The sequence below is a fragment of the Gymnogyps californianus genome, chromosome 1, assembly GCF_018139145.2.
Source record: "Gymnogyps californianus isolate 813 chromosome 1, ASM1813914v2, whole genome shotgun sequence".
Lineage (NCBI taxonomy): Eukaryota > Metazoa > Chordata > Aves > Accipitriformes > Cathartidae > Gymnogyps > Gymnogyps californianus.
Window position 1 is genome coordinate 25,981,766 of NC_059471.1, and position 24,216 is coordinate 26,005,981.

A 24,216-nucleotide genomic window follows, 5' to 3' on the forward strand; every position below is an offset into this window, starting at 1 on the left:
TCAACATGAATAAAGTTAAAAATGAAATTTGATATCTTCATTCTGCTTTTAGTACAAAGAAATGTTAAGTGTCATCATTCTTGAACACTGTGTTAGACAGTCTCTAAATGTGCCTCTACCTCTGAGTCTTTTACACCCTACCTTGTTCTGAGAGGTGCACTGCTAGCAGTAACAGTCATCCCCCCTGCCCTATCAAGCAGGAGCCCCAAGGGAAGAAAGGTCAATGCATTCTTCTTGTATAGAAGAAATTCTCTGGTACATGATTTTGTCGAAGTCTTCCATTACTTCAGCATGTAATTGGCATCAGCATTTTTGACGCACAGAAAAGTCTCCCAGCTCTTGTTTTAATGCCCAAAAGATTCAGGATATTAACTACACCAAAACCACCTGAGATGTAGTATAGTCATTCAAGCACTTAGCTGCTAATAGCCAAATGTCTACGCTATGATTCTACTTGCCTATAGCATAAATTTTCCAACCACTGTCACTGCGTCCATTGCATTTGGTGTTTATCTTTCTGCTTCTTGCATCTTGAGGGTGAGAAACATTTTCTGTGGAATTTAAGATAATATAAACAAAATTGCTGCACATTCTTTGAACATGTAACTCCACATCTTAATCCAGTTCTTAAAGTGCATGCACTGATCTGAATGGCCATTGCAAAGGCAACTGTAATGCTGGCATTTCTAGGTCTTTCAGTTTATTGTTTGGGTCTTTTAAAAAGAAACTGGAAAAAAGAAAACCAGGTGCCTCTTCACAAGTGCAGTTCACCTCTCAGGATCATGAATCTGCTATATTAAATTTTGCCTGAAACTGAGAGGAAATTGCTGTAGTAATAATTACTTCCTTATTTGTGGATTAATGGAGGGTTGGGAGTTTGTAGTGAAGTTTGTACTAGCAAGTTTGTAGTGAAGCAATGCATGAACCATGAATCCTGGTTTCTTTCTGGTTCTGCATCATTATGTTTTCCACTAGTTTTCGGTAGATAGTTGGGCAGGTTTCATACGGTTTTATCGTGAATAATTACTTTGGATAAATTGATGAGGTTTTCCACCTATGGAGACATAAGAAGAGATTTGTTTGCTTCCACATAGGTATCTAATGGCACTTTAGGTACCTTAAGATATCTCACCTAAAATCCAGTTAGCCATTTTGGGTGTCCTGCAGTATCTGAGACATTTGCACTGAGCAGGAAGATCTGACAAAAGACTTGCAAGAATCTCTTGATCTTTTGCAGACATAGGTAGACCCTCTGTCTCTTTTTAAAAATTTAATTAGCATGCTTTCTTCTAGCTGTATTAGGAAACCCTTCCCCCCCCCCCCGCCCTTCTCTCTTTTCAACTTCTTTCCTGAATTGTAGTCACACCAGTTCTGCTTTCCTGACTGCAAAGTCATAGCAGCTGTGGTGCAGAAAAGCATCTCAAAAGAAAATGCTAATAGAGGTTTTTATAGTGTACAGTAAAAGGCTCTGATTAAAAAAAAATAATGCTACACCTCAATTACTATCTCTTATCCAGACTGTTGTTTCTTAAAATGGCACTAGGTGCCTATATTTAGGCAACTGAATCCTTTCCTTCTTAGTTTCTCAGAGTGACTTTGTACTATACCAAGGTGATTTAATTGCTTCCAAAAATTACATCATTAGGCTTGCTTCAGTTACTGGATTTGGAAAAGAACAAAATCAACAGCACTGAACAAAGGACCTGTTACAATGGTTTTCTAGCCCACAAGCTAGAGGCTTGAGTGCTGATACTCCATCTTCCCTAATCAGGACTTACCTGCTCAGTAACAGGTTAAGAGTATGTTCATTATTCGGGTATTTTAGTAGCTTGCCTCTTATAAAACCAATCATGAGTACAAGATTATTGTTGGGGTTTTTTTTAAGATGCATGACTTGATGAAATCTGTGAATTTTCATAGGATCAGTAAGAAGCACCTTGCTGATTAGTGACTAGTTTTCACAACTATTCTTTGAGAAAATTTCCTTATCTGTACAAAGCTATCATTTTTTGCCCATATCAGGAAACAAGCATTGGGAATTTCTGCCTGATTTTTTAGTCCTGAAAAAAACAAAATGTAAAGCAGAATAGTTCTGTAACTGTAACTCTCTCCACCCATTTTTGTTTATAACATGAAGTCTCAGACCAGAAAATTTTTCTCTGAACTGTAATCCGGCTAATGTATTTTGCTTTTTTTTCCATATGACAAAAAGGAAATGTTTATTACTCTTAAAGAAAAGTTTTAAGGAATTATCCCAAAGGAAAGTAATCTTTATTTGTTAGAGAGATATCTTGACCTTTTTTCATCTCAAGTATCAAAAGTCTGTTGGTGTGATAGAGGCGGTGGGTTGTATGGCAAAAAGCTGTTTGTGATGTATTGAGAATTTTCTCTTTAACTTAGTGGTATATGAAGTAAAAGTTCTCTTTTAATATCTATTAGGTGGTTTAAATCAGTTTTGAAAGTTTGTCTTGGAAATCCATGTTAATAGTAAAAGAATTTTAAAAACTCCATCTGTTATTAGCGACTGGTTTTGTTTTCACTTATAATGGGGAAGAAACAAAGATTAAACTCAAGGAGGGATGGATGGTACACAGGTTATTGCCTACCCTATATGATAAAATGTACAAGGTGTAACAGTGAAGCAACGTGAAGAAACTACTGCCGCTGTACTTTGTTGCACTTAATATGTTCATTGGGCAACTGTATGAATTGGAGAAACAAGATGTGTTTTCATATTCTCTAGACAAGGAAACTAAAGCTTGCTTAAGGGTGAAACAGAAAACATGACCACCTAAAATTTATTTGAAAATCAGAATGAATTACAGTTTTTAAATGATCAGGTCATTCTTCTTTGAAAAAAAAAAAAAAGAAAAGCATTAAATTAAGAAGGTCAGCCTGAATTCAAGCTCCTTAGGAAGTCATCAGGGTCAGCTTCAGAAATGTGGTTTAAAATCCTTGGGTTTTGATCATGTTATATTTTATCTTCTTAGGAATGGCAAAATTCTATTCAGAAGAATGCAGGACTTGCATTTATTGAGCTCATCAATGAAGGAAGGTAATTAATTTTAAAGCTTTTGAACAAGTAGTCATTTTGCATTTATTCCGTTGGGTGGTAATACTTCCTCACCATCTGTTCCAAAAAGATTGTGAAAAGGCCATTTTAATTAAAAGATTTATTGTATAGATACTTTATATAGTAAATATTTAATTTGGAAATGTGTAAATTCTGAAAATTTTATTTATTGACAGAAGGAAATAGAGCTCCCATGAACTGTGTATAGGTTTGGGTTTATTTGAGAATTGAACCACCATTTTCCAGAGCAGCAAGGTTGTTTCACCCAGACAGTCCAGGGAGCCCAATCTGTAAACCCATCTGCTGCTCCATCTGTTTTAGGAGCACAGCATTCATTGTACAGATGCACTTCTCTATACTATCATTTCATGAGGAATTATTTTATCCAGAATTTCTGGTCCAATTTGAGTCCTGTAAAACACGCAGGACATTATGTTTATAAGAACTGCCTTGCTTTTGCAAATTGTTAAGATGCTTTATTATCAATCCTCAAGTAATTTTAATGCTGTATCTGTCTTCTGCTCTGTGCAATGTTTGTCAGTACTTCCAGCCAGCAAGCTGGGCAGCAAAGGGGGACTATTTGGCCTTCCTGGTAGTGGAATGCCAAAGACGAATGGAGCCACTTGTGTAATGTGTGTGGCTCGTATTGGCCAGTACATTAAATCCATTTGAATCTAGATGTCTTGATATGTGCAGCTGAAAAAAAAAAATACAGCAATATGCCTGTTGAAGAGATGTTGTCATTTTATGTGTGGTTTCTTTTTTCCACCAATGGTACGTCATTACCAAAGTGTCAAATCTTCTCTTTATTATAGGATATTTTTTGTCTAGCTGATATTTCAGTGGTTAAATCATGCATTCATTTAAAATGAAGTTTAGAAAACGTCAGAGCATAGGAATATAGGAATATGAGTATCTGGAAAATAGGAGCATGTAGCTTATTACCCAATTTTTGGTTGTTGTAAATTAGATTCCCTGTGCACACTGAAGTTACACTGCAATATAGCAGTTGGAAATGTAGTCCTTTCATTGGAAATTCTTCTTGCTACGAAGTGGCAATATGAGTTTACACCATAATAGGGCTCACCTGAGTGGGTCATGTACTGCACATTATACAATAAATATTACATGGTAATAGACTGAATAATTATAGTAAGCTTATGTTATTGGATAGTAATATACAATCCCATTTTGACCTTTTCTATTTTCTCAGCCAGGCTAGTGAGTTCAGATATTATTGCATGCTCGCTGTTGATAAAATGCTCACTCTGAACAAATCGTACATCTGCATATTTTTAGTGGTCAGGTATTAAGATATCAGTGGACCCTCTACTCCCCTCTAACAATAACTTTTCAAAACAAAGTAGTATTTAAGAACTGCTGCTTAAATCAAATCAAAGGAATGTCTAATCAAACTGCCCTTAGACACATGTTCCTCTATATACTTTTGTTAGAAAGGTGTTTTAGAACAAGTGTGTGTGCATTACTAGAACGCTCCTCTTTGCAATCAGCCCATTTGTTTTTAATTTACCCTTTTGGGTATAAAGATAACAATCCTTTAACTGGAAATTGTTATAAATATTTATTCTGCTTAATAGCTAAACTTGTGAATGCAATTCATCAATCATAGCTAGAGAATGCAATTGTGCAGTTGTCAACAATTAACAGGACATAAACAGTTGATGAATGTGCAGCTGAATTAAAGTGCTCCCTAGGATAACCTGAAATTATAAACTGGATCATTTAAAGGAATCTAACAAAGGATCTTTATAATTAAAACAAAGCAGGGTTAATGGGATGTAAAATTGCATATAATCGCTGTGCAATAATGATTGAATTTTAAATTATTAAAAGCAAAATGAAGACTAAGAATATTTTGAAGGACTTTTTGGGTAAGATTTTGAGAGACCTGGGTAATAAATCAACAGTTTTGATAAAGCTTTTTCTTTTGAGCATGGAGGAAAAGGTTTAGATGTAATACAGAGGATCATAGTTTTTAATATCTTCAGTTAGATGTCTGTCTGTTTTAATATATGGATACTATAAGGTGATTTTCTAAGTAGCTAACTTTTGTTGTTTCTGCGTGAAATAATTCGAGTGCCTTTCTGATCTTTGACTTTATTAGAAATGTTCTGAAATAAAATATTTCAGTTTAGTTGTAGTTAAAAAAAATAACATCTATATTCCTGTCACTTTAATAAATTGCATTTTCATTTTAAATCACTTGATTTACTGTGTTTGTTTCTGTTTTTTCTTGGTTTAGATAATGTTTTGTTAGGAAGGTCTGAATGACACATATTTGTAGAATTCAGCGTACAAACACTGATACAGCTTTCAAAAAACAGGAAATGTTATAACAGCTTTTAGTATAACAAGAGTATCTGACTATAGATTTAAGTTAATACTTTCAAGGAAAACGTATGCAAAGATATTTAATTTGGAAGTGTAGAATAACACTGTCTATAATATACCTGAAAGATTAATAGACATCCTGGTTATGATCTTGAACTTTATGCTTCTTTTTAATCAGTCTCATGCTATGAATATGTGATGTTGAGGGTATCACACATGTGTCGTGGTTTAACCCCAGTCAGCAGCTAAGCATCACGCAGCCGCTCCCTCACTCCCCCCGACCCCACTCCCAGTGGGATGGGGAAGAGAATCGGGAAAGAAGGTGAAACTCGTGGGTTGAGATAAGAACGGTTTAATAACTAAAGTAAAATAAAATACACTACTAAGGAAGAATAATAATAATATTATTATTATTATTATTGTAATGAAAAGGAATATAACAAAAAAAAAAGAAAGAACACCCAAGAAAGACAAGTGATGCACAATGCAATTGCTGCTCACCATCCGCTGACTGATGCCCAAGCAGCGATCTGCTCCTCCAGGCCAACTCCCCCCTGTTTCTATACTGGGCATGATGTTCCATGGTATGGAATACCCCTTTGGCTAGTTCGGGTCAGCTGTCCTGGCTATGCTCCCTCCCAGCTTCTTGTACACCTGCTTGCTGGCAGAGCATGGGAAACTGGAAAATCCTTAAGTGCTACTTAGCAACAACTAAAACATCAGCATGTTATCAACGTTATTCTCACACTAAATCCAAAAGCACTGGTACAGCCCTGTACCAGCTACTAAGAATAAAATTAACTCTATCCTAGCCGAAACCAGGGCAACATGTCAGGAGCTTCACTGATAACAGCTTAATTAGGATTTCAGATTTACATTAGGCTATACACATAAGTAGGCTTCTTAATTTAAGAGCTGGATGCATCTGCAATGTTGGCTGTAAAAGGAGACATGAAAAGAGTTCTTTAGGAATGATGTGGGAGGGAGATTACAACCCACATTTAAGTGGGGTGATGATAGATGAGGTCAAAAGAAAAGGGTGCAGGGTGACAAGAACAAGTGAAAAGATAGGAGCACCCACCTCAAGTAAATACATGCGCAAATGCATACAGCTTGGGAAACTAGCAGTAGAAATTACTCCACATGCAGTCACGGAACTGTGACATCACTGGAATGAATGAGATTTGTTGGGACAGCCTGCACTGCATGACAGAAGTGCTGCGATGGACAGATACAAGTTCCTTGAGAAAGATAGGCAGAGAAAGCAAGGAGGGAGTGTTGCCTTCTCCGTGAAGGAGCAGCTCAGATGTGTGGAGATCTTCAATGGGATGAATGACAGTCTGTTTGATAACTTTAGGACAGGATGAGAGGAGAGTCCAGTAAGGGTGACACCATGGTGAGAGTTTGTTACAGACCACCCATTCAGGGTGAGGGAAAGGAAGAAGCATTCTTTAAACAATTTGAGGAAGTAGCTGGATCACAAACCCTAGTTCTCATGGGGATCTTTAACCTTCCTGACATCCTCTGGAAGCACAACAAGGTGGGATGCATGCAGTCAAGAAGATTTTTGGAGGGTGCTAGGGATGACTTCTTGATACAGGATGAACCAACTAAGAGTGACACACAACTGGATCTGCTGTTCACTAGCAAGCAAGAATTGTTTTTCAATGTGGTAATTAATGGCATCTTTGGCTGTAGTTACCATGAAGTAGTGGTATTCAAGATCCTGAGGTAAGTGAAGATGGAGAGTAGCAGAGTACAGACTTCATGAGTGCAGATTTTAGCTTATTCAGGAAACTGATAGGTAGGATCCCATGGGAGGCAGATGTGGAGGTCAAGGGAGCTCTGGAAGGGTGGCAGGCCTTTAAGTACAGCATCATCCAAGTGCAAGAACAGGAAAAAAAGTAGGTGTATCAAGAGGCTTGTTTGGCTGACCAAGGAAATTATAGTAGAGCTCTGATGCAAAAAGAGAGTCCACAGGAGGTGGAAGTAGAAGCAGGCTAGAAAGGAGGAATTTAGAAACATTGCTTGAGCATGTAAGGAATGTTGTCAAGAAGGCCAGTGCTCAGCCGGAAATGAGACTTGGAAGAGATATCAAGGGCAACAAGAGCTTCTACCACTTCACATTAGTAGTAAAAGGCTGACCAAGGAAAATGTGGCCTGTTGCTGAAAGGGTGGATGATTTAATGACAGGTAAGACTGAGATGCTTAATGCCTTATTTGCCTCTGTCTTCACCAAGGTTTCTCAAGCCTCTGTCTTTAGTGAAAGGGCTCAAAGAGGAGAACTACCAGCAGTGGATGGGGATTGAGTCAAGGATTCTTTGAGACAACTTGTCCCATACAAGTCCATAATACCTTATGGGGTACATCTGATGGTAGTGAAAGTCCTTGCAAGGCTGATCATTATTATCTCTGAAAGGTCAAGGAAATTGGGGCAGGTCACAGGTGCCTGGAAAAAGGCAAATGTTGCACCCATCTTTAAAATAGTCCACAAAAGCCAGAGTACTATAAGCTGGTCAGCTTTTCTTCTGTCCCTTAGAAAACCATGTAGCAAGTCCTTTTGGAACACATTTCTGGCTGCATGAAGGAGAAGGTAATTGAGAACAGTCAACACAGCTTTACAAAAGCTAAACCATTCCTGACCAACCTGTTTGCCTTCTATGATAAAACAACTAGATTTGTGGACATAAACAGAGCAGTGAACATCGTTTACCTTGACATTGGCAAGGTTTCCACACTGTGTCCCACAATACTCGTGTATCAGAGTTAGAATGCTACATTCTGAATGGATGGACAACTAAATAGGTAGAAAACTGGCTACATAATGGGGCTCCGAGGGTTGTGGTTAATTGGTTGTACTCTACCTTGATGCCTTTGACAAGTGGAGTATCTCAGGGGTCTGTCCTGCCTAAGAGATGGATGTTACTGATCATTATCTATTAGTCTTTCAGAATTGGATTACTATCTTCATCTTCCATTTCCTTCCCCCTTTATGTTTTCACAACACTCACCTTTTTAAAGAGCTGACCTTGTCCTTTCATTTTAAATAATTTCCTTTATTTTTTACAGAATTTCTTCATTTTAAATAGCAGGAGTAGTCTGATCATAATATAAATTTGAGGAAACATGAGACTATATTTCATCTCAGATTTTAAATTGTAAGCTTTGTTTCTGTAATTTCATCTCTGTACCTAAGTCTGCTTTCTGCCTTTAGCCATGAAAATATATACTTTTGCATATCCATCTACCTGGACCTCCAAGCATACTTAAAATTCACAGGAGGCCTTTTTCTTTTAAACCTTGTTTTGTTGAGAGGTTTCACTAATTTCCTGGAAAGAGTAGCAGAATGTTTAAATAGACTGGAAATTTGTGTTTGTTTAAATTTAGATGAATTGCTGATTAAATCCTGAAAGGAGGCTAATAAAGACTTACATTCTTTCCATGTTACCTCAACTAGGATTGTTGGGTAACTGCTGCAGATTTTCTTTTGGACATCCTCTGTTGCAGTTTGGCAGTTCTGATATGTTTGGTTTGTGGTCAGTGAGCTCACAGTCATTATTCACTGTCTGCAATACTTAAATGTTCAGGCCCTGCGCTAAAAGGTATATCTGTGGTGCCATTTGCTGTATTTGATTTATGACGTGCATTTACAGTTGAATCCCTAGATACTCCTTGAAGAACTTGTTTAGTAGTTGGGTCCAAGAAGGACGGAGAAAGGATGCTGTTCTTTGTTTCTCTCTTGACAATGATCTTGATCGCAGAAACCTTGAGGTCAGGATGGGGAGCTCACCTGAATCATGCAGGAATGCAAGATACTTGGTCTTCAGACATCAGGGCTATTACGTAGCTGAGGGCTACCAGAATAACTTGCAAAGGATTCCAGTCTGTTGTGCAAAATCCAATATATGCAAATCCAGGCAGAAAGTAGCACTGGGGAACCAGTAGCACTCAGATACAATATATAAATAAGAACAAAGGTGTTTGATTATTCTGTCTTTGACAGATGTTACCAAATTCTGTTGCTGTATTGTCACCCTCACCAGGTGTAACTTTTGATTGGAGGAATCCTTTATCAACTGTGAGTGGCTGTTTTATGGAAATTCATCCTAAATGTCATCTTCCATTGGTAGAGGATTCCTGTCATAGATACTTCTGTAAAACTGGGCACTGAATGTCTGTATTTCTGCTCCAGCTGAGGCGTGAGCTTGAGCTCCCTGTTAGATGTGCTTTTTTATAATCTCATATTTTTTACTACAGCTGTCCTTGCCCTACCTCCAGACTAATAGTCAGTTTGTGTTAGACAAAGCGTGCATTGTTATGGTAACCATCTATGTACTTGTGGGGTCAGTACTGCTGGAGTTCTTAGATCTGTTAGAGGTTTTGAGGCATCCTCTCACCTTCTAGCCTTGCCTGATCCAGTCATATCTCAAAGGGGAGGCTGATTCTGAGATGCAGGCCATCTCAGGTGTAACTGCTGGTCTTGGATGTTTACTGGATGGTCACTATTTCAAAGAGACAGATTCCTCTTGGTTTAGAAAATTCTTATGCAAAATAGAAAATCATTATGAGGAGTGGAATAGATTCTTTGTAGTCAACTTTGAGTTTCACTGAGTCTGTTATAGCTTCTGTGGCATTTCTGAAACATTTATAGTTACCCTTCATGGAGTTTATCTTACCAATGTGCTCATGTTGTAGTCCAGTAGCCAGTGTTTGCATGCTATAATTTCAAACTTTTCTCTAGTAAATGCTTCATCATTGCCCTTTTGCTAGAAATCAGACCTCTGTATTGGACATTACCTTCTAAAGTTTATAGGAATTTACTTTCAAAGTATTTATAGCAGTACTGCATCTTGTAGAACTTCAAACTCTTCAAGTTAGAGCAGTTTATGAATCATATTATAGATACTAAGTGCAACGATAGGTTTCATTTCTTATGAAAGCCATTAAGAGTAATAATTGTCAAAACAATTGTGTTTGGTGAAAAAGTGGCATATTTCCAGACTGCTTCTTGGAAAAATTAAGCTATGGGCATCTGATGAAAGTAAGTCAGAGAAACATCTGTTTCCCTGGACATGTGAGTTGGCAGAACTTCAGGAATGAGTAGAGGAAACAAGACCTTAGCTAAATTATAACAAATGTTCATTTTGTAATCTGTTTTGAACATTGCTGCTTGGGAATGATCTGCTTTTTTAGTTTCTCTCAAATGAAACAAAGATTGGGTAACATAAGCACAATTGTTTTATCTAGCAGCGTAACAGCTACGAGCCCTCTTTCTCTCTGTGTGAGATTATTACTAGGAAGAACTGACTGCAGGATAACAAAGTCAGTTTAGAATAGTTAGTGAGATAGGAGTTTTCATCCTTCAATTCTGATAGATGTACAAATAGCACTGTTTGTCACAACCTATCCCAATCCACATCTAAATGTGTTGCAAAGGTTTTACGGTTTTTACATGTTTCCAAGACAGTTTGGGTATAGTCTTATTACTGTCTCAATTTCCAAAACTCTAAAAAAAAAAAAAAAATTCTCCCAGGCGCTGGCTATTTACCTGAATGACTTCTTGGAATGTGGAAGTCCACAATCCAGCCTTTTTAAACCCCAGTGCCTGAAAAACAGGGGCTTCTGATTGATAACACTTACTTTTTCACTTTTTAACTTCCTTTAACCTGTAAACACTCTGGACTTCTAAAGTAACCTTGCTGAGGACAGAATTCAAGAAAGGAAGCCACATGGATTTAAAATAACTTCTTACCTACTCCTAAACAACATTTGCAAATAACTCATATTTATGAATCAGCATGTCCTGAGATGTACTCTTGCCCAGTCTGCTCTCACTCGTAAGTCTGAGACTGTTCGATTTGTAGGTAAAGGAGAGCCTGCCGTTTACTTTTATTTCTACAGATAGTTAATCTCTGTCATGCTTATTTTAAAGTAGCAGCATATCTTAATTCTAGTTTTTACTTCCATTTTCCATATGTTCACCTGGAAACTTCACAGCTATCTGTACAGAAAGCTCGTTTCCCCATAGAATTGTACCAGGATTTGAGTCATGAGTGATTTCAGACTGCTTTATTGGTGGATTCCTTACTGAAAGTCCTTTGATTCAGGCTAAAAAAAAATCAAACCCATTTCCTAGTAAGGGAGGTTTAACTGTGGTTCATAAATTTGTGGGCATTAATAGAAGTCAAGCTTGTTTTGGTAAAGAGAAACCATAAGTTACCAAGGCAGTGTTTAATCTCTACCTTATGCAATAAGAATTGCCACTCAAAGAGGATAAGATTTTTGCTGGTCATCAGTTCCTGGTTGAAATCAGCTCAGCTGGGGAAGGACACAGCAGCACACTTGGCTTCAATTCTGGTAGGAGTTTCAGTGGCGCAACTGAAGAAATGCTCACACAGGATAAAGCCAAATATTATTCTAGGTTAATGTCTTTTTTCTTTTGGTAGATCATGAATTACTGGAAAACAGTATAAAAAGTACAGCAAGCCTGTGGTGACACTTTTCATACAAATCCTTAGCCCTTTGGGAGGACTACTTGTGTAGAGATTAATAAGTATGACCAGAAGGCCTGATTCATCATTGTCTTAACGTCAGTCTGTTTACTAGGTCCTTTGAGGGTGGTGCTGGCTAAGGCGGGATGAAGATTTACAAGGGTGAATGAGAACAGTGGGTGTAATTCAGTCACAACAAATGTTCAGTTGTCAGTGATAAGGAGATCTCACAGAAGAACATGTTTTATTTCCAAAGGAGAGTAAAAATGGTACTGCTCTCAAATTTCAGATCTTCCCTCTGTTTAGCAAGTATATATGCATTTTGTGCCTCAAGCTCCTTCTTACTTGGATTGGTCACTCCAGTACAGGATGATGGTTTGGGAAAGATGAAGAGAATAGACTTTTCCCCAGAAGGAAGTGCTCTGTAAAAATCCATGGATGGGAAACATAGTTGGGCAGATGACTGAAATATCAATCGGGATATATTGGGTGGGTTTCAAACCTGCATTAATATAAATATTATACAATGTAGTATGTTACATAAATATTTTATAATGTAAGAGTACATGGAGTTCAGGTTCTTGAGAATATGCACTAGAGAGTGTTGGTTTGTATTTTGGAAATGTCTGAGGAGCTAAAAGACCAATCTATCACTGAAATTTTCGTGTGCGAAATCATAGAATATAGGGCTAAGAAAAAGGAAAACACAATTCTAGAATTGCATCAGAAAAGGTATTTCCATTGAAATAAGGCAGCATTGATGTTACTATGTAAATAGTGACTAGAACTTGTGTAGAATACTGCTGACAGTTTTGGCTGTGCACTTGCAGAAAAGGTAAAATCAGTGTGTGAAATTAGTTAAAACCCAAAAGGCAATCTCTTTTACTAACTGTTTTACCATACAAGAAAAGTCAGAGAGCTGATTTACTTAGCTTAGTAAAATAGGGATAGATGGAATATCAGAAGGTCAAATGAAACAGTAAAGACTGCTGAAGAATACATTTGGATTGGAAAGTAAAAGGGTTTTAACTTTCAGAGGACCTTGCAAAGCTGTGCTGGAGGCAAGCAACTTGATCACATTTTCATAAACTGAAGACACATTTCATGAGCTAGATTTCATGAAAATGCCTTTCATAAACTAAAGATAGTTTATGAAAGAGTTTGTATGACGTAGCTGCGTGTTGCAGTGAAGGAGTGAATTTGCTGACCTAGAGGTCCTTGTTCCTTTCTCTTATTTGCAGTGCATGAAAGGAGATTTTTTTCATGTGTTGGCAGCCTTCGATACTACTGAGTGCGAGGTTTTTCCTGGTTTGGGATCCTTTCTGAATCATTTCTATTGTTTTTTCTATGAGAATCCAAAAGACAGTTGTAAGCACTTTTTCTCATGCCAGAAAAGTCTGAGGTTTCTTTTTTTTTTCTTTTAATCTTATGCCATGTGTGTGTGTGAGATAGTAAGGATTTAGATAAATTGGTAAGTATTCAAAGGATGATGGCATTACTATGCATGTTCATCAGGTGTAACCCAGTTAGGACAGTATGCTGAGTTGTGCTGTGTCTACATGCATTTGAGATTCAATCATAGTCAGCTGGCTATGGTTTAATCCAGATATAACAGTAATAACGCTTTTGCCATCTTTTGCTTTGTAGAAATATAGTTTGAGAATAGAGGGTAACTTCCCATTAGGAGTAAAAATCAGTACCAAAAATTATTTTTAGGTAGTATTTTTATATTTCAAAAAGTAACAAGTTTCCTTGAACAAGTACAGCAAGCACATAAGCAAGTTCCTTTACAAAAGCCTCTGTAAGGCATTGCTTCCCTGACCTTGTAGTAGCTGCCTTTCCTCTCAAAGCTAAGATGACACATTTAACTGCTTTAACTTACTATGCTTCTGTTTTTCTGCCCTACGTTCTTGCACTTACAAATCAAAACATCCAGGCCAAGGCTTCTTTTGGAGGCATGCAAGATTTCTAAATGAGGGCCTAGATTTTAACCCTTCTCTTTTTCAAAAGTCTGTCTTTCTGGCAAGTGATTTTAAGACTAGTGTAATTCTTAATGGTCTTCTAATGCAAAAGCATTGTTTACCTAGTCTTTGAGGTTCTATCTTAGATGCATACAAGCACCTAAGGTAAGTGAATCACAATATGTCCCTTATTAGCACACATTGATACAATATTATTTAATGATTATATATTGTTGATAGGCTGTGGCCTCACTTATGGCATAATCCCAATGTGCTTACCACCATAAAAACAATTTTTCGTGTTTTTCTTGGAGAAATCGCAATCAGTGATAGAGATATGGGAGTGCATGAAACAACTGGTTAGACACAGTTGAAATAATACTGAGATATCCCATAGATAAGGTTTTTGACAACAAACAAAAAGGAAGAGAGCAGGTATGTCTGTAGTTTTAAATAAAACCAAATAGCCTGGACTGGTCCATGTTCATACTGCTTAAGGGTAGCACCTGCTAGAGCAGAGTGTCTTCATTCATCCTACACAGCACTTAGTCCAGCTCTTCCCTGAAGCCTGTACGGTTCCTGTTTCACCTTAAAATATCATTACTGTTTTGTCTGTTTAGTTCAGATTGTTTGGAATAACATGAGGGCTACCCACTAGAATGATGTGTTCTATGTGTGCTGGGGTATGGCGTGAAAACACCTGCAGAACTTTCTTGGGTAGCATTGGAGAGAATTTAAGTTGATTCACTCTCATTGATGTGTCTTCAGTGAACTGTCCCTTGGACCATGCCTATACATTTTCTGGACGGAAGTTAGAGTGAGCCAAAAAATGAGTGAGGGCGAAGCTAATGATTTGAGTGCTGTAGGCAGTCAGGACTCAGTGCTCAGGCATGTTCCCTGGTCACCTCTTATTTGTCGTCTCCGTGACTTTGGACCCTGAAGACCTGTGGCATTTCAAGGTTACCTGAAATCTGACTTAGTTTGCCTAATGTGCTGTCCAAAAGCTGCAGGAACTCTGAAGTTGTCCCAAATGCATCATGTCCCTCAGTCTTTGGAGCAGAAAGGTTGATGAGAGGGGTGGGAGGTACAGCTGAGGTCACCAGCAGTTTCAGGCAGCTGATTTGAATCATCTGCTGCATGTCTATAAAAGTTTTCATTTTCTGTAAAGCAGACAGAGACTAGTGTCGACAGATCTTTTTTTTTCTTTTCTTTTCTTTTTTTTAATATCTTTTCACTGATTATTGGCAAGAGATTTATTTATAACTTGTGGAAATTAGTATTCTCTGGGAATCCATTTGAAGTCCCTTATAGGTGTTTTAGTGCATAAATGGGCACAGAGAATGTGAACAGTTCTTACTACAGATAAATATGACTAAGATGAAGACGATATGTATTTATCATTGCTCATGAACAGAGGCAGCTTAGGTTGTTTTTTGAGGTATAAAAACTACGACCAGATGTCCCAAATAATAAACCCAGTGGATCGAAGTTAGTCTCGATCTTTTCTCACCAAATTCTTGGTGGCAGGGAGTGTCTAAGAAACCTATTGATTTCACCTAAAGCCATTTGGAACTAGAAATCCTGCCTGGACCACAGCTGACTCAAAGATACTGAATTTGTGCTGTGCTCCATTTATTCAATAGTTTATTCATTCAGTAAGGGATGTACAGCTAGTAGACACTTGAAATCTGTGTATTCAGTTTTGAAATCCTAGCTAGTTGCTTCCAGGTTGTTAATGTCATATGGAAAAGTTCAGGAAGACCTGTGATGCAAAATTTGATTGGAGATGTTAAACACTCACTTCTAGTATTTTCTCATTTTAGAGAGGCTTCTTAAGTCATGAATGCTCACTCCTAATCCATATCTGAGGGCAGTTCTACACTTACTTCTTAACAATAAAAATCTGAACACTTAACAGTAGTAAAATACTACAGCATATCTTCCAGCAGAGTAGATTAAAAAATAAAGCTAAATTTTGAAGACTGCAATGGAGGCAACTTTAGTCTTTCAGCTTATAGTTTGCCAAAAACTTTTTGCTTTCAAGAATAGCAAAGGGTTAGATACAATAAAAAGGCTTATTAAAAGCATGAATATCCACTGTGAAACCTTGGTCCAAGCTTGTTTGTCTTTATCTCTAAACAGAGGCCCCAACATTTATGTCTTCCCATGCCACACACCCATATTAAACATTAACTCAGGGTAAGTGATTTCCTTCCTTCACAGATGGTAGAACACACCAAAGGAGGCAAGAATAGAGTTCACATCTTTCCATCTCATAGGTGTAAAGTCTAATCGTGACTTTCATTTGTGGTACTTCTAGGCACCAGGCACCTACCTTAGGGTGGAATTTGCTAGAAATTTCACATTCTTAATATAAGAATCTCTGAAATTAAGTGTGTTTCCCTGATGCTGCAGGAAGGAAAATCCCAGACCATATGCCAGTTTGACACAAAGAGAAACAGTTCTTCCTGATCCTAAACAGACCTGTCAGATCTTTGCATCCTGAAAGATATTTCCTCCCTGCTGATAAGAAGAGCAAAGCAATTTTTAATAGAACAGGCAACCTTAGATATGGACTATAGGGACAAGAAAGCAGTTGCTTCCATTCTTCCTGCCCAATAAGATATCAGCATTATTAACAACACAGTGTTGTTTATGCTGCAATTTTATTATGCATCTCATGGTATTTGGTGGTCTTTACAAGAATCTTAATTTAAGGTGTCTGATTGACATCCTCAGTGTCAGTCCAATCTTAATCTATTTTTTCCTTCTTTTTAAGTAAGATTTGTCTAGTTCTGATGCCATGAAAACTTGGAAACATGATGCACTTTTCACTCCAGTGTTTGAAAAACATATAAGAAATATTTATATTATTTTGCAATTTTAATAGAATTTTAAATCTTCAGTAATCTCATTATTTTTTAAGACTTTGAAATTGGAATATTTATATTTAATGATATAATGGTATCAATAAGGGTCTAAGCAGTTGTCTAGATTTTTTTTAAATGATAGTATAGTATTCATATTCATATTGAGACTGCTGTTAAAAACATACTCAAAATATAATACTTCCATAAAGAACTTTTCCCTTCAATAATAAATAGCAAGCGTTTTCCATATAACAGGATTTGTTTGTGCTTTCATGAATGCAGAAAATTTTGGATAAAATTAAATTTTTCATGTCAACTAATTTGACAATTGCATTACAGTAGTTTCATTAATTTTCATTTTTTCCATTTTAAGTAAATCTGCTGAAATAGCTTATTTGAAGTACGTCAAATACAAAGGTTGATTTTGATTTTTCTTATTTTAGATTATTATGTCATGCAATGAAAGACCATATAGTGCGTGTCGCAAATGAAGCAGAATTTATTTTGAATCGACAAAGAGCTGAAGATGTCCACAAGCATGCTGAGTTTGAGGTAAGACTGAGAGTTGGTGCATTTCTCCTCTGTTTTCACTCACTTGTCACCTAGACTGTAACCCCATACAATAAAGGGGTTTTTTTCTTCCAAGAAAGAAATTTACATTGAAAGTATTTCAAAACTAGTTTTTAAAAGCTTTGGTAAATGTCAAACACAAGGAATGGGTTTAATTTCTCATCTCCTCACTGAAATTCATGAAAACATTTACAGCTTGAAGAAATCCCTTAATCAGAATGTCTAAACTGATATGGCAGACCCTGAGGTTCACAAAGAACTTTTCTGATTTATTGCAAATAGTAATGCAAATCACATTAGTAATTAATTTTGTTGGATTTTATCAACAGTATATATGAGTTCAGTAAGAAAGAAAAACAATTAATACACTTCAGGCACTTCACGAAAAATAAGGAATAAAAATGTTTTGTTAAACGGGATTAGTATTTTAAGGTAATTTTGTTAGAACATTTTGCATTTTTGAGCACTTTAGAACATTTACTTGTAATTTACATATTGAAATATGATATCACATATCTTTCTTGCTAGTGAGGAATCATTAACTATTGAGAGTAAGATAGTGTTTAAAATGTCTATTCTTTTTGAGTATTGGAAGAAGTAACAAGGCGGCTGACTCCCATAACTCTTTAACATCTATAATTCTTAATCCTAAAAGGAGTCAACATTCAATTGCTTTTTTCATCACTGGGTGTAGCAGTATACAATTTAAATTACATTGCTTGAAAATGATACAAATAAACAAAAAAGCTATTTTTAAAACATGTTCAGTTTAACAGGTTTTTGATTATTTCTTCAGGATTAATTTTGTTCCTATTAAAAAAATTTTCATGCAAAAGTGATGGAGTAAAGTTAAAATTTCATTTTTGACATGACTTTATCAAATACGTTTTTGCATTTTTACGGTGTTTTATACAACATTTCAGCATCACTGGTTTGTATTATTTCCAAACCTGCCTGTGCTTGCATACATTTGTGTATATGTAAGTATATATGCACAAAGATACATTTCCACATATTTTAATGCTCAGGTGACCTAACATTAGGATTAAGATAGACTGACTTAGTATTGATGATAATAAATAGCTATATCAATTTATTCATCTGGCAGAAAATGTCAACAAGCACCTGGTGGCTAGAAATAGGATCTAGTAATCTTAGTTTTGATGAGGTTTTTATCTCCTTGAAACAGCTCTCTCAAATGTGCACTTTGATGTACTAGTTCTTGTGCTCCTTGACCTAGCTGAAAAGTGTGAGACACAGAGATATCTGTTGTCATTTTGAATACATATAACCTTTACTTCATTTTGTCAAGGCAGACAGCAGACGCTTGTCATATGGGATTGCAACAACTTTATTACCAAGCACATACTGGATATTTTGAACTTAGATAAAATCACATTTACAATTAAGTGTGTGTCAGAGTGAGGTTTCATATTGCCTCAACAATAAATAACATTTGATATTTATCAGAGCATCATACAGTAACCCAAGATGACAATAGAAGATTGAGTTATCTGCTCTTTGAAGAATACATTGAGGTATAAGATCTGTCAGAACTCTAGACAAAATGAGAATATTCAATTAACTTCCAGCTTCTGTTAGCAAATAGGATTTAGAATATTAACTAAATTCCCTGAAGGAATAGACTTAAGTCAGTCTTATTGTCTGGTAAAGAAACTAACACATTTTTCATATATGAAAATTTTCATTATATTTGTCACATGAAAAACCTCAACTACACGTTTTAGATGAGTAAGATAAAATCTGCAAGTCATAAAAGAAAATTATGAAATGTAGCCTGTGTTAAATATGAAACTCAGATGTACTTAAATAAGGTGATGGTTAAAGTCTGAAAGAATGTTTTATGTATTGTCTTTAATAATGGTAGGTATATAACTGAACATTTTATTATTCATCCTACTTGAAAGTAGTAGGGACAAAGAGATTTCTGGTAGTTTTCTGTTGCATAATTGTAAATCTGTCATTTTGTTTTAATAAGCAGTATTGGTATATGTTCTGTGTTTTAGTACATGTTAATCATTGCTCTGAGCCAGAGAAGTGAGCGGCTATTTTATTTTTACCTTTTAAACTTTAATTGAATCATTATGGGTGAAATGATTTGGCCCAAGCTGCACCAAGTTACTGTGTCGCCTGTGTAGTGGGGAGGCCATGGACCAGCATCTAAATTTTATCCTGTGACTCCAGTTGCAGTCAGGGCCAGGGTAATTCCTCCCAGAATGGGTGCTTCACAGTTAACTTTCATTTTGCTAACCTTTGTAATTGTTCAGGAAGAAAAATGAAAATTTAATTTTACTGTCCAATGAGCTGGTGAAATATTAACCTCATTACTAAGGCAGATCATTGTACTAATTGGTGCTTCCCTGTACAAGAAGATAAATTGAAAAATGAATTAACCCTTTATGAATTAGTGTAACGATTGTTCTTTTCCAGATAGATTATTTGAAATAATGGCTGTAACGCAGTGGAAAGACCACTGTTAAAATCTTACTGAATGCTAATGTGATCTGTACTAAAAAGGTAGTGTGCCAAAATATGAAGAATAAACTGCAATTTAGTATGAGGTTAACTTAATTTTAATTGCTCTTTTGAATACTAGCAAGTAAGTTTCTATTCAGCACTGTGTTACAGCATTGAGTGTTAGTTAAATGTTCTAGATTGGTGCACAATAACTGTGCGCGCAAAAATGTCTCTTAAAAGGTGATTTTAAAATCAGCAGTTTTGAGGATAATCTAGCCTTAGTAATTTATACCTGGAAAAATGATACTTATAATGGATTTAGTTTAAGTAGTATGGCTAAATTTGCTTTGTTTAGACATTTTGAAAGGATCTTTACTAGGAGGAGAAATTGAATTTGAACTTAACACGATTTTGAGAAAAGAAATGGAAAAATTATATTCTGCTTATTATACATAAAGAAGGGATTTATCAAAACTAAAATACACTATGGAGTTTTGACCGGTTTAGAAGCAAATTTGCATGAAGGTCAATCACCACAGCATTTATTTTAGAGGTAGTTATCTCTTAAAGGAAACATGATGAAAACATTAGATCTTTTTCGGTTTAAAAGATAAGTGATTTTTTAACCATTACAATTTTTTAGAAGTGGTAGTACATTATGAAAATTTTTTGTGTTGTGATATGAAATAGAAAAGATATTCCTTAATTTTGTTGTTAAAGGAGGTTTTTTTAGCATCCGTAATAATAAAATTATCAAATGGCTTTTTAATTCTAGGTTTTATTGCAATTTAAAAATCAAAACCAGTGTACATATTTTTTTCTTGTATATTATGCTATGTATGTTATACCTGTATTTTATACCTGAGAACATATGAAAGTTTTACAAATAAAGACCAACTTTTAAGGCATATCCGTGGTCACACATATACACACAGAGATGTATAGCTATATGTTTTTAATCGCAATTCTCTTGTCTTTGCCCTTGATATTTCAATTTTTACATGTTCTGAGTGCTTTTTCATGGATAATATATAGTAGTAGAACCATTTCAATTGAATGGTGTGTCCTTATTCCTGTTGAAAGTATTTTAATGAATTCTTGTCATATTTAAAGATTTTTAGTAAATAATAATTTTAAGGTGATTCTAAATAGCCTATCTTTTATGAAGTAGATGTACTTTCATTCCTAGTCGCAGTGTGCTCAGTATGCTGCTGACAGAAGAGAGGAGGAGAAGATGTGTGATCATCTTATCAGTGCTGCTAAGCATCGAGATCATGTTACAGCCAATCAGCTGAAACAGAAGATACTCAACATACTGACAAATAAGCATGGTGCCTGGGGAGCTGTTTCTCACAGGTAAGTCGGAAACGTAAAATGTCTGGGTTTTAACTGTTACTTTCAAAGTTTAAGAGAAGCAGTTGTTGTATAACTGAAATATGAATGTATTAGGAGCTAATATTGCTAAAATATATTTTCTCTGTTAGTCTTTTCTTCAGCTGGTTCTCGAGAAGTCCTCTTTGCTAAAGATTCACAGATCAAACTCCTTTATAGACTGCAAACATAAGATTTTACCATTTTTTAAATAAATTCTAATGGGTATTTGTTGGTTATAATGCAGTTTTACTGTTAGTATATCAGTAGGTTTTGAGGCTCCTACCAGTATTAGAATCTGAATGAAGCGTTCTGAATGAAATAGAGACATGTAGAGATTTCCATATAGATGTTGACAGAGGAAGCCTGAAATAAAGAAGAGAGTCAAAATGACTTGTCTAGCGTTACAGAGTAAGTCAGTATTGGAATAACCAGCAGAACCAGGTCACTTGAGTCGCTGTCTAATGCTCTCTTCTGTTTATGGCTTTTTCTGTGCAAGTGATGAACTGGTAAGATCCACTGGTAAATCTTAACTCTCCTACAACAAAACAGTAGTCAGTGCCAGCCATGCACAGTCAAACTCTGTATGCTTAAAGTAAAACGTACATTGTACTTAAATGTAGCATGTGCAAAGCTGAACATAACCAAAGTGCAGCTCAATTCTGCAGGTACTCCTGTTAAAAAAATAAATTAAAAAAAAAAAGATCCAAAATACATAATTTCTACTGTATGTAAGTGATGTTATAGTATTTGAGGTTTTGATCAGAGCTGTACTGAGTACTGTTTTTAAAAGTTTATTCTATTCAACATAGAGGTGAAATTAAACATTTTCGTATATCATGCAAAAAAACAGAGCCTTACTCTTCTGAATCACAAAAATAGCCAGTGGCTAAGGTGCTGACCCTCATGTGGAAGACTTGAACTGAAATTGCTCCTTTCCTTCATTCAGACCAAGGTCTTGAACTTGAGTCTGCCATACGAGTGCCCTGTCTGCAAAAGCAGACACTACCAAGTCTCTCTCTTTGTGCATTCTAACCACAAATACTTGATTATTTATTCAGAGTGGAACAGCTCAAACAAGAGAAATCAAGGAAGTTCTGCTCCCAAATATCCAAATTTTTACAGCTTGATTTTCTAGTTAAATCCTGTTTAAGTCTGCTCTGAGTCAGGCAGAGCCGAACAGAAAGTTCAATTTTAGCTCTGGAAAACCTTTTCAGTAAAAATCTAGTTGAGACTGATGGACTAATACAAAAACTTTTCTCTAGATAAATATTTTCTTTCAAAAAATCTATTTGGATTTAGCTTGAACACATATCTAGGGCTTAAGCCTATTAGAAAACTTGCCAAGTAATAAATTTGACACGTCAGTAATAATGTTTAATAAATACCCCATATACTGTTCATTCTTTTTGTAATTCTGTCGAGTTGGTTCTTGCAGTTATACAGTGTTTAAAAACATGAAATTTTTCATGTTCATCATCCTTATATCTACCAAAGAAATCAGTATTTCCTGGATGATGATGGAGACATGTTTATTTTTTAAGGTGGTAGAAAGTGTGGAAATTCAATCTTATAGAAACTCTGTAGTCTAACACCAGAGACGTTCTGGTGAAAATTACAAAAATGACAAGTAAAAGATTGTGGTATGGTTAATTCAAAACAGCCTTAGTCCATAATGGATGCTCATGTTATCTCTAGTGGAGGCTTAGAGCTGTGTATCTGGAGACTTGAACTTGATGAAAATAAGTGCAATTTTCAGTCCTTTTAATGTCTTTGAATTTTTAGTAATGTTGTTGCTCAAGTTTGTGAATAGCTGCAGACACTTTGCAGGCTTAAGTCAGTTCCTGGTCACTAACTTTTTCAGGAGACCATCTCTTCTTTGGGCCAGATAACTTTCCTCTCCTGGATTGTTGACGGCATCCTAAATGGCAACAGACCACTACTGCAGCTTTTTTTGCTCTTCAGTCCATGATAGTTTTTGATGGGCCATGAAGCAGCTTGACACCTGTGACAAACCTATCACATTTCTTACATCAAACAAAAGAAACTCCTATTTTATTCCTGTCATGCCACTTGCCCAGTGTGTCTGCTTCACAGTTACTTGCAGTGCTGCTTTCCCTTTTCAGCGCTCGCCACGTTAGGTGCAGCTGCAGGCTGCTGCTTAGCCTGTAGAAGGGGGGACATGGTGACAGCACGAGGTCTCCAAGTGGGGTTCCCCATTTGCAGGAGCCGATCAGGAAGCAAATGGCCTTGCACTGCAGGTCTCACCATGTGTGCTGTGGCAGCTGTGTGATCCACCACACAAGTGCATCTTCTGCCATGAGACCTAGTGGACTGTGAATGGAAAGGCCTAGGATGGCAGCAGGTAGGGGGAGATGCCCAGTGGGAGAGCCTCTGAGCCCTGTTAGGGACCAAGGTCACTGGTCCTCAGTGGGCAGATTTAAAAGGCTTCAAGTGCAGAAAGTAGAGAGGGGTGTCATTTAAACAGCTTAGGCACAGAAGGCAAAAACTGTTGTTAATTAGGTAGTTCCTCCAATACTTTTTATATGATGGAAATTGAGATGAGTTCTAGAATTGTACATACCTCTGGTCTTGGCCGGCAGGAGACATGACAGGCCTCAAGTCTCTGTTTTTAATTCCTGACAAACAGTTACAGCATTAGCAGTCTCATAATAAACTGATGCTTCGTTGTCCCCCAGGAGATACAGCCTGACTGGAATACAAAGTTACTTAAAAAAAAAAAAAAAAAGAATAGGTTGACACTCCAGACCTCTAGACCTTGTAGTGACTCCAGCATTTCTGTCGGGGAGAGTGTTCCCAGTTCTGAAGGCACGCTGCTGGTCTCCTGTCCACCTCGGGAGGTGGAGACCGTTCATTGAAACGGTGAATTAGGGAGATCGTTCTCAGGCCCAGAAGGGGCAGGGGAAGAAATAGGCAACCACTTCCGCATGATAAATACTTGGGCAACAGCAATGCCTTTTTACGTCCAAAATGGATAAGATAGGTAAGAAACTATCGGGGGGGGGAGTGTGATTCTTAAAAGCTTCAGT

The 24,216-nt window shown here is 36.6% G+C and overlaps 1 protein-coding gene across 4 annotated transcripts in view; it reads left to right on the forward strand.

Moving 5' to 3' along the window:
• The window catches only part of NBEA (neurobeachin), a 519,980-nt gene that overhangs the window by 260,242 nt on the left and 235,522 nt on the right, over window positions 1–24,216 (forward strand). For all 4 annotated transcript variants that reach the window (XM_050890741.1, XM_050890750.1, XM_050890767.1 and 1 more), the window contains 3 exons: window positions 2,991–3,055; window positions 17,191–17,299; window positions 20,985–21,151. In XM_050890741.1, coding sequence (XP_050746698.1) covers window positions 2,991–3,055; window positions 17,191–17,299; window positions 20,985–21,151 — 341 coding nt within the window. The remainder of the gene's footprint in view (window positions 1–2,990; window positions 3,056–17,190; window positions 17,300–20,984; window positions 21,152–24,216) is intronic.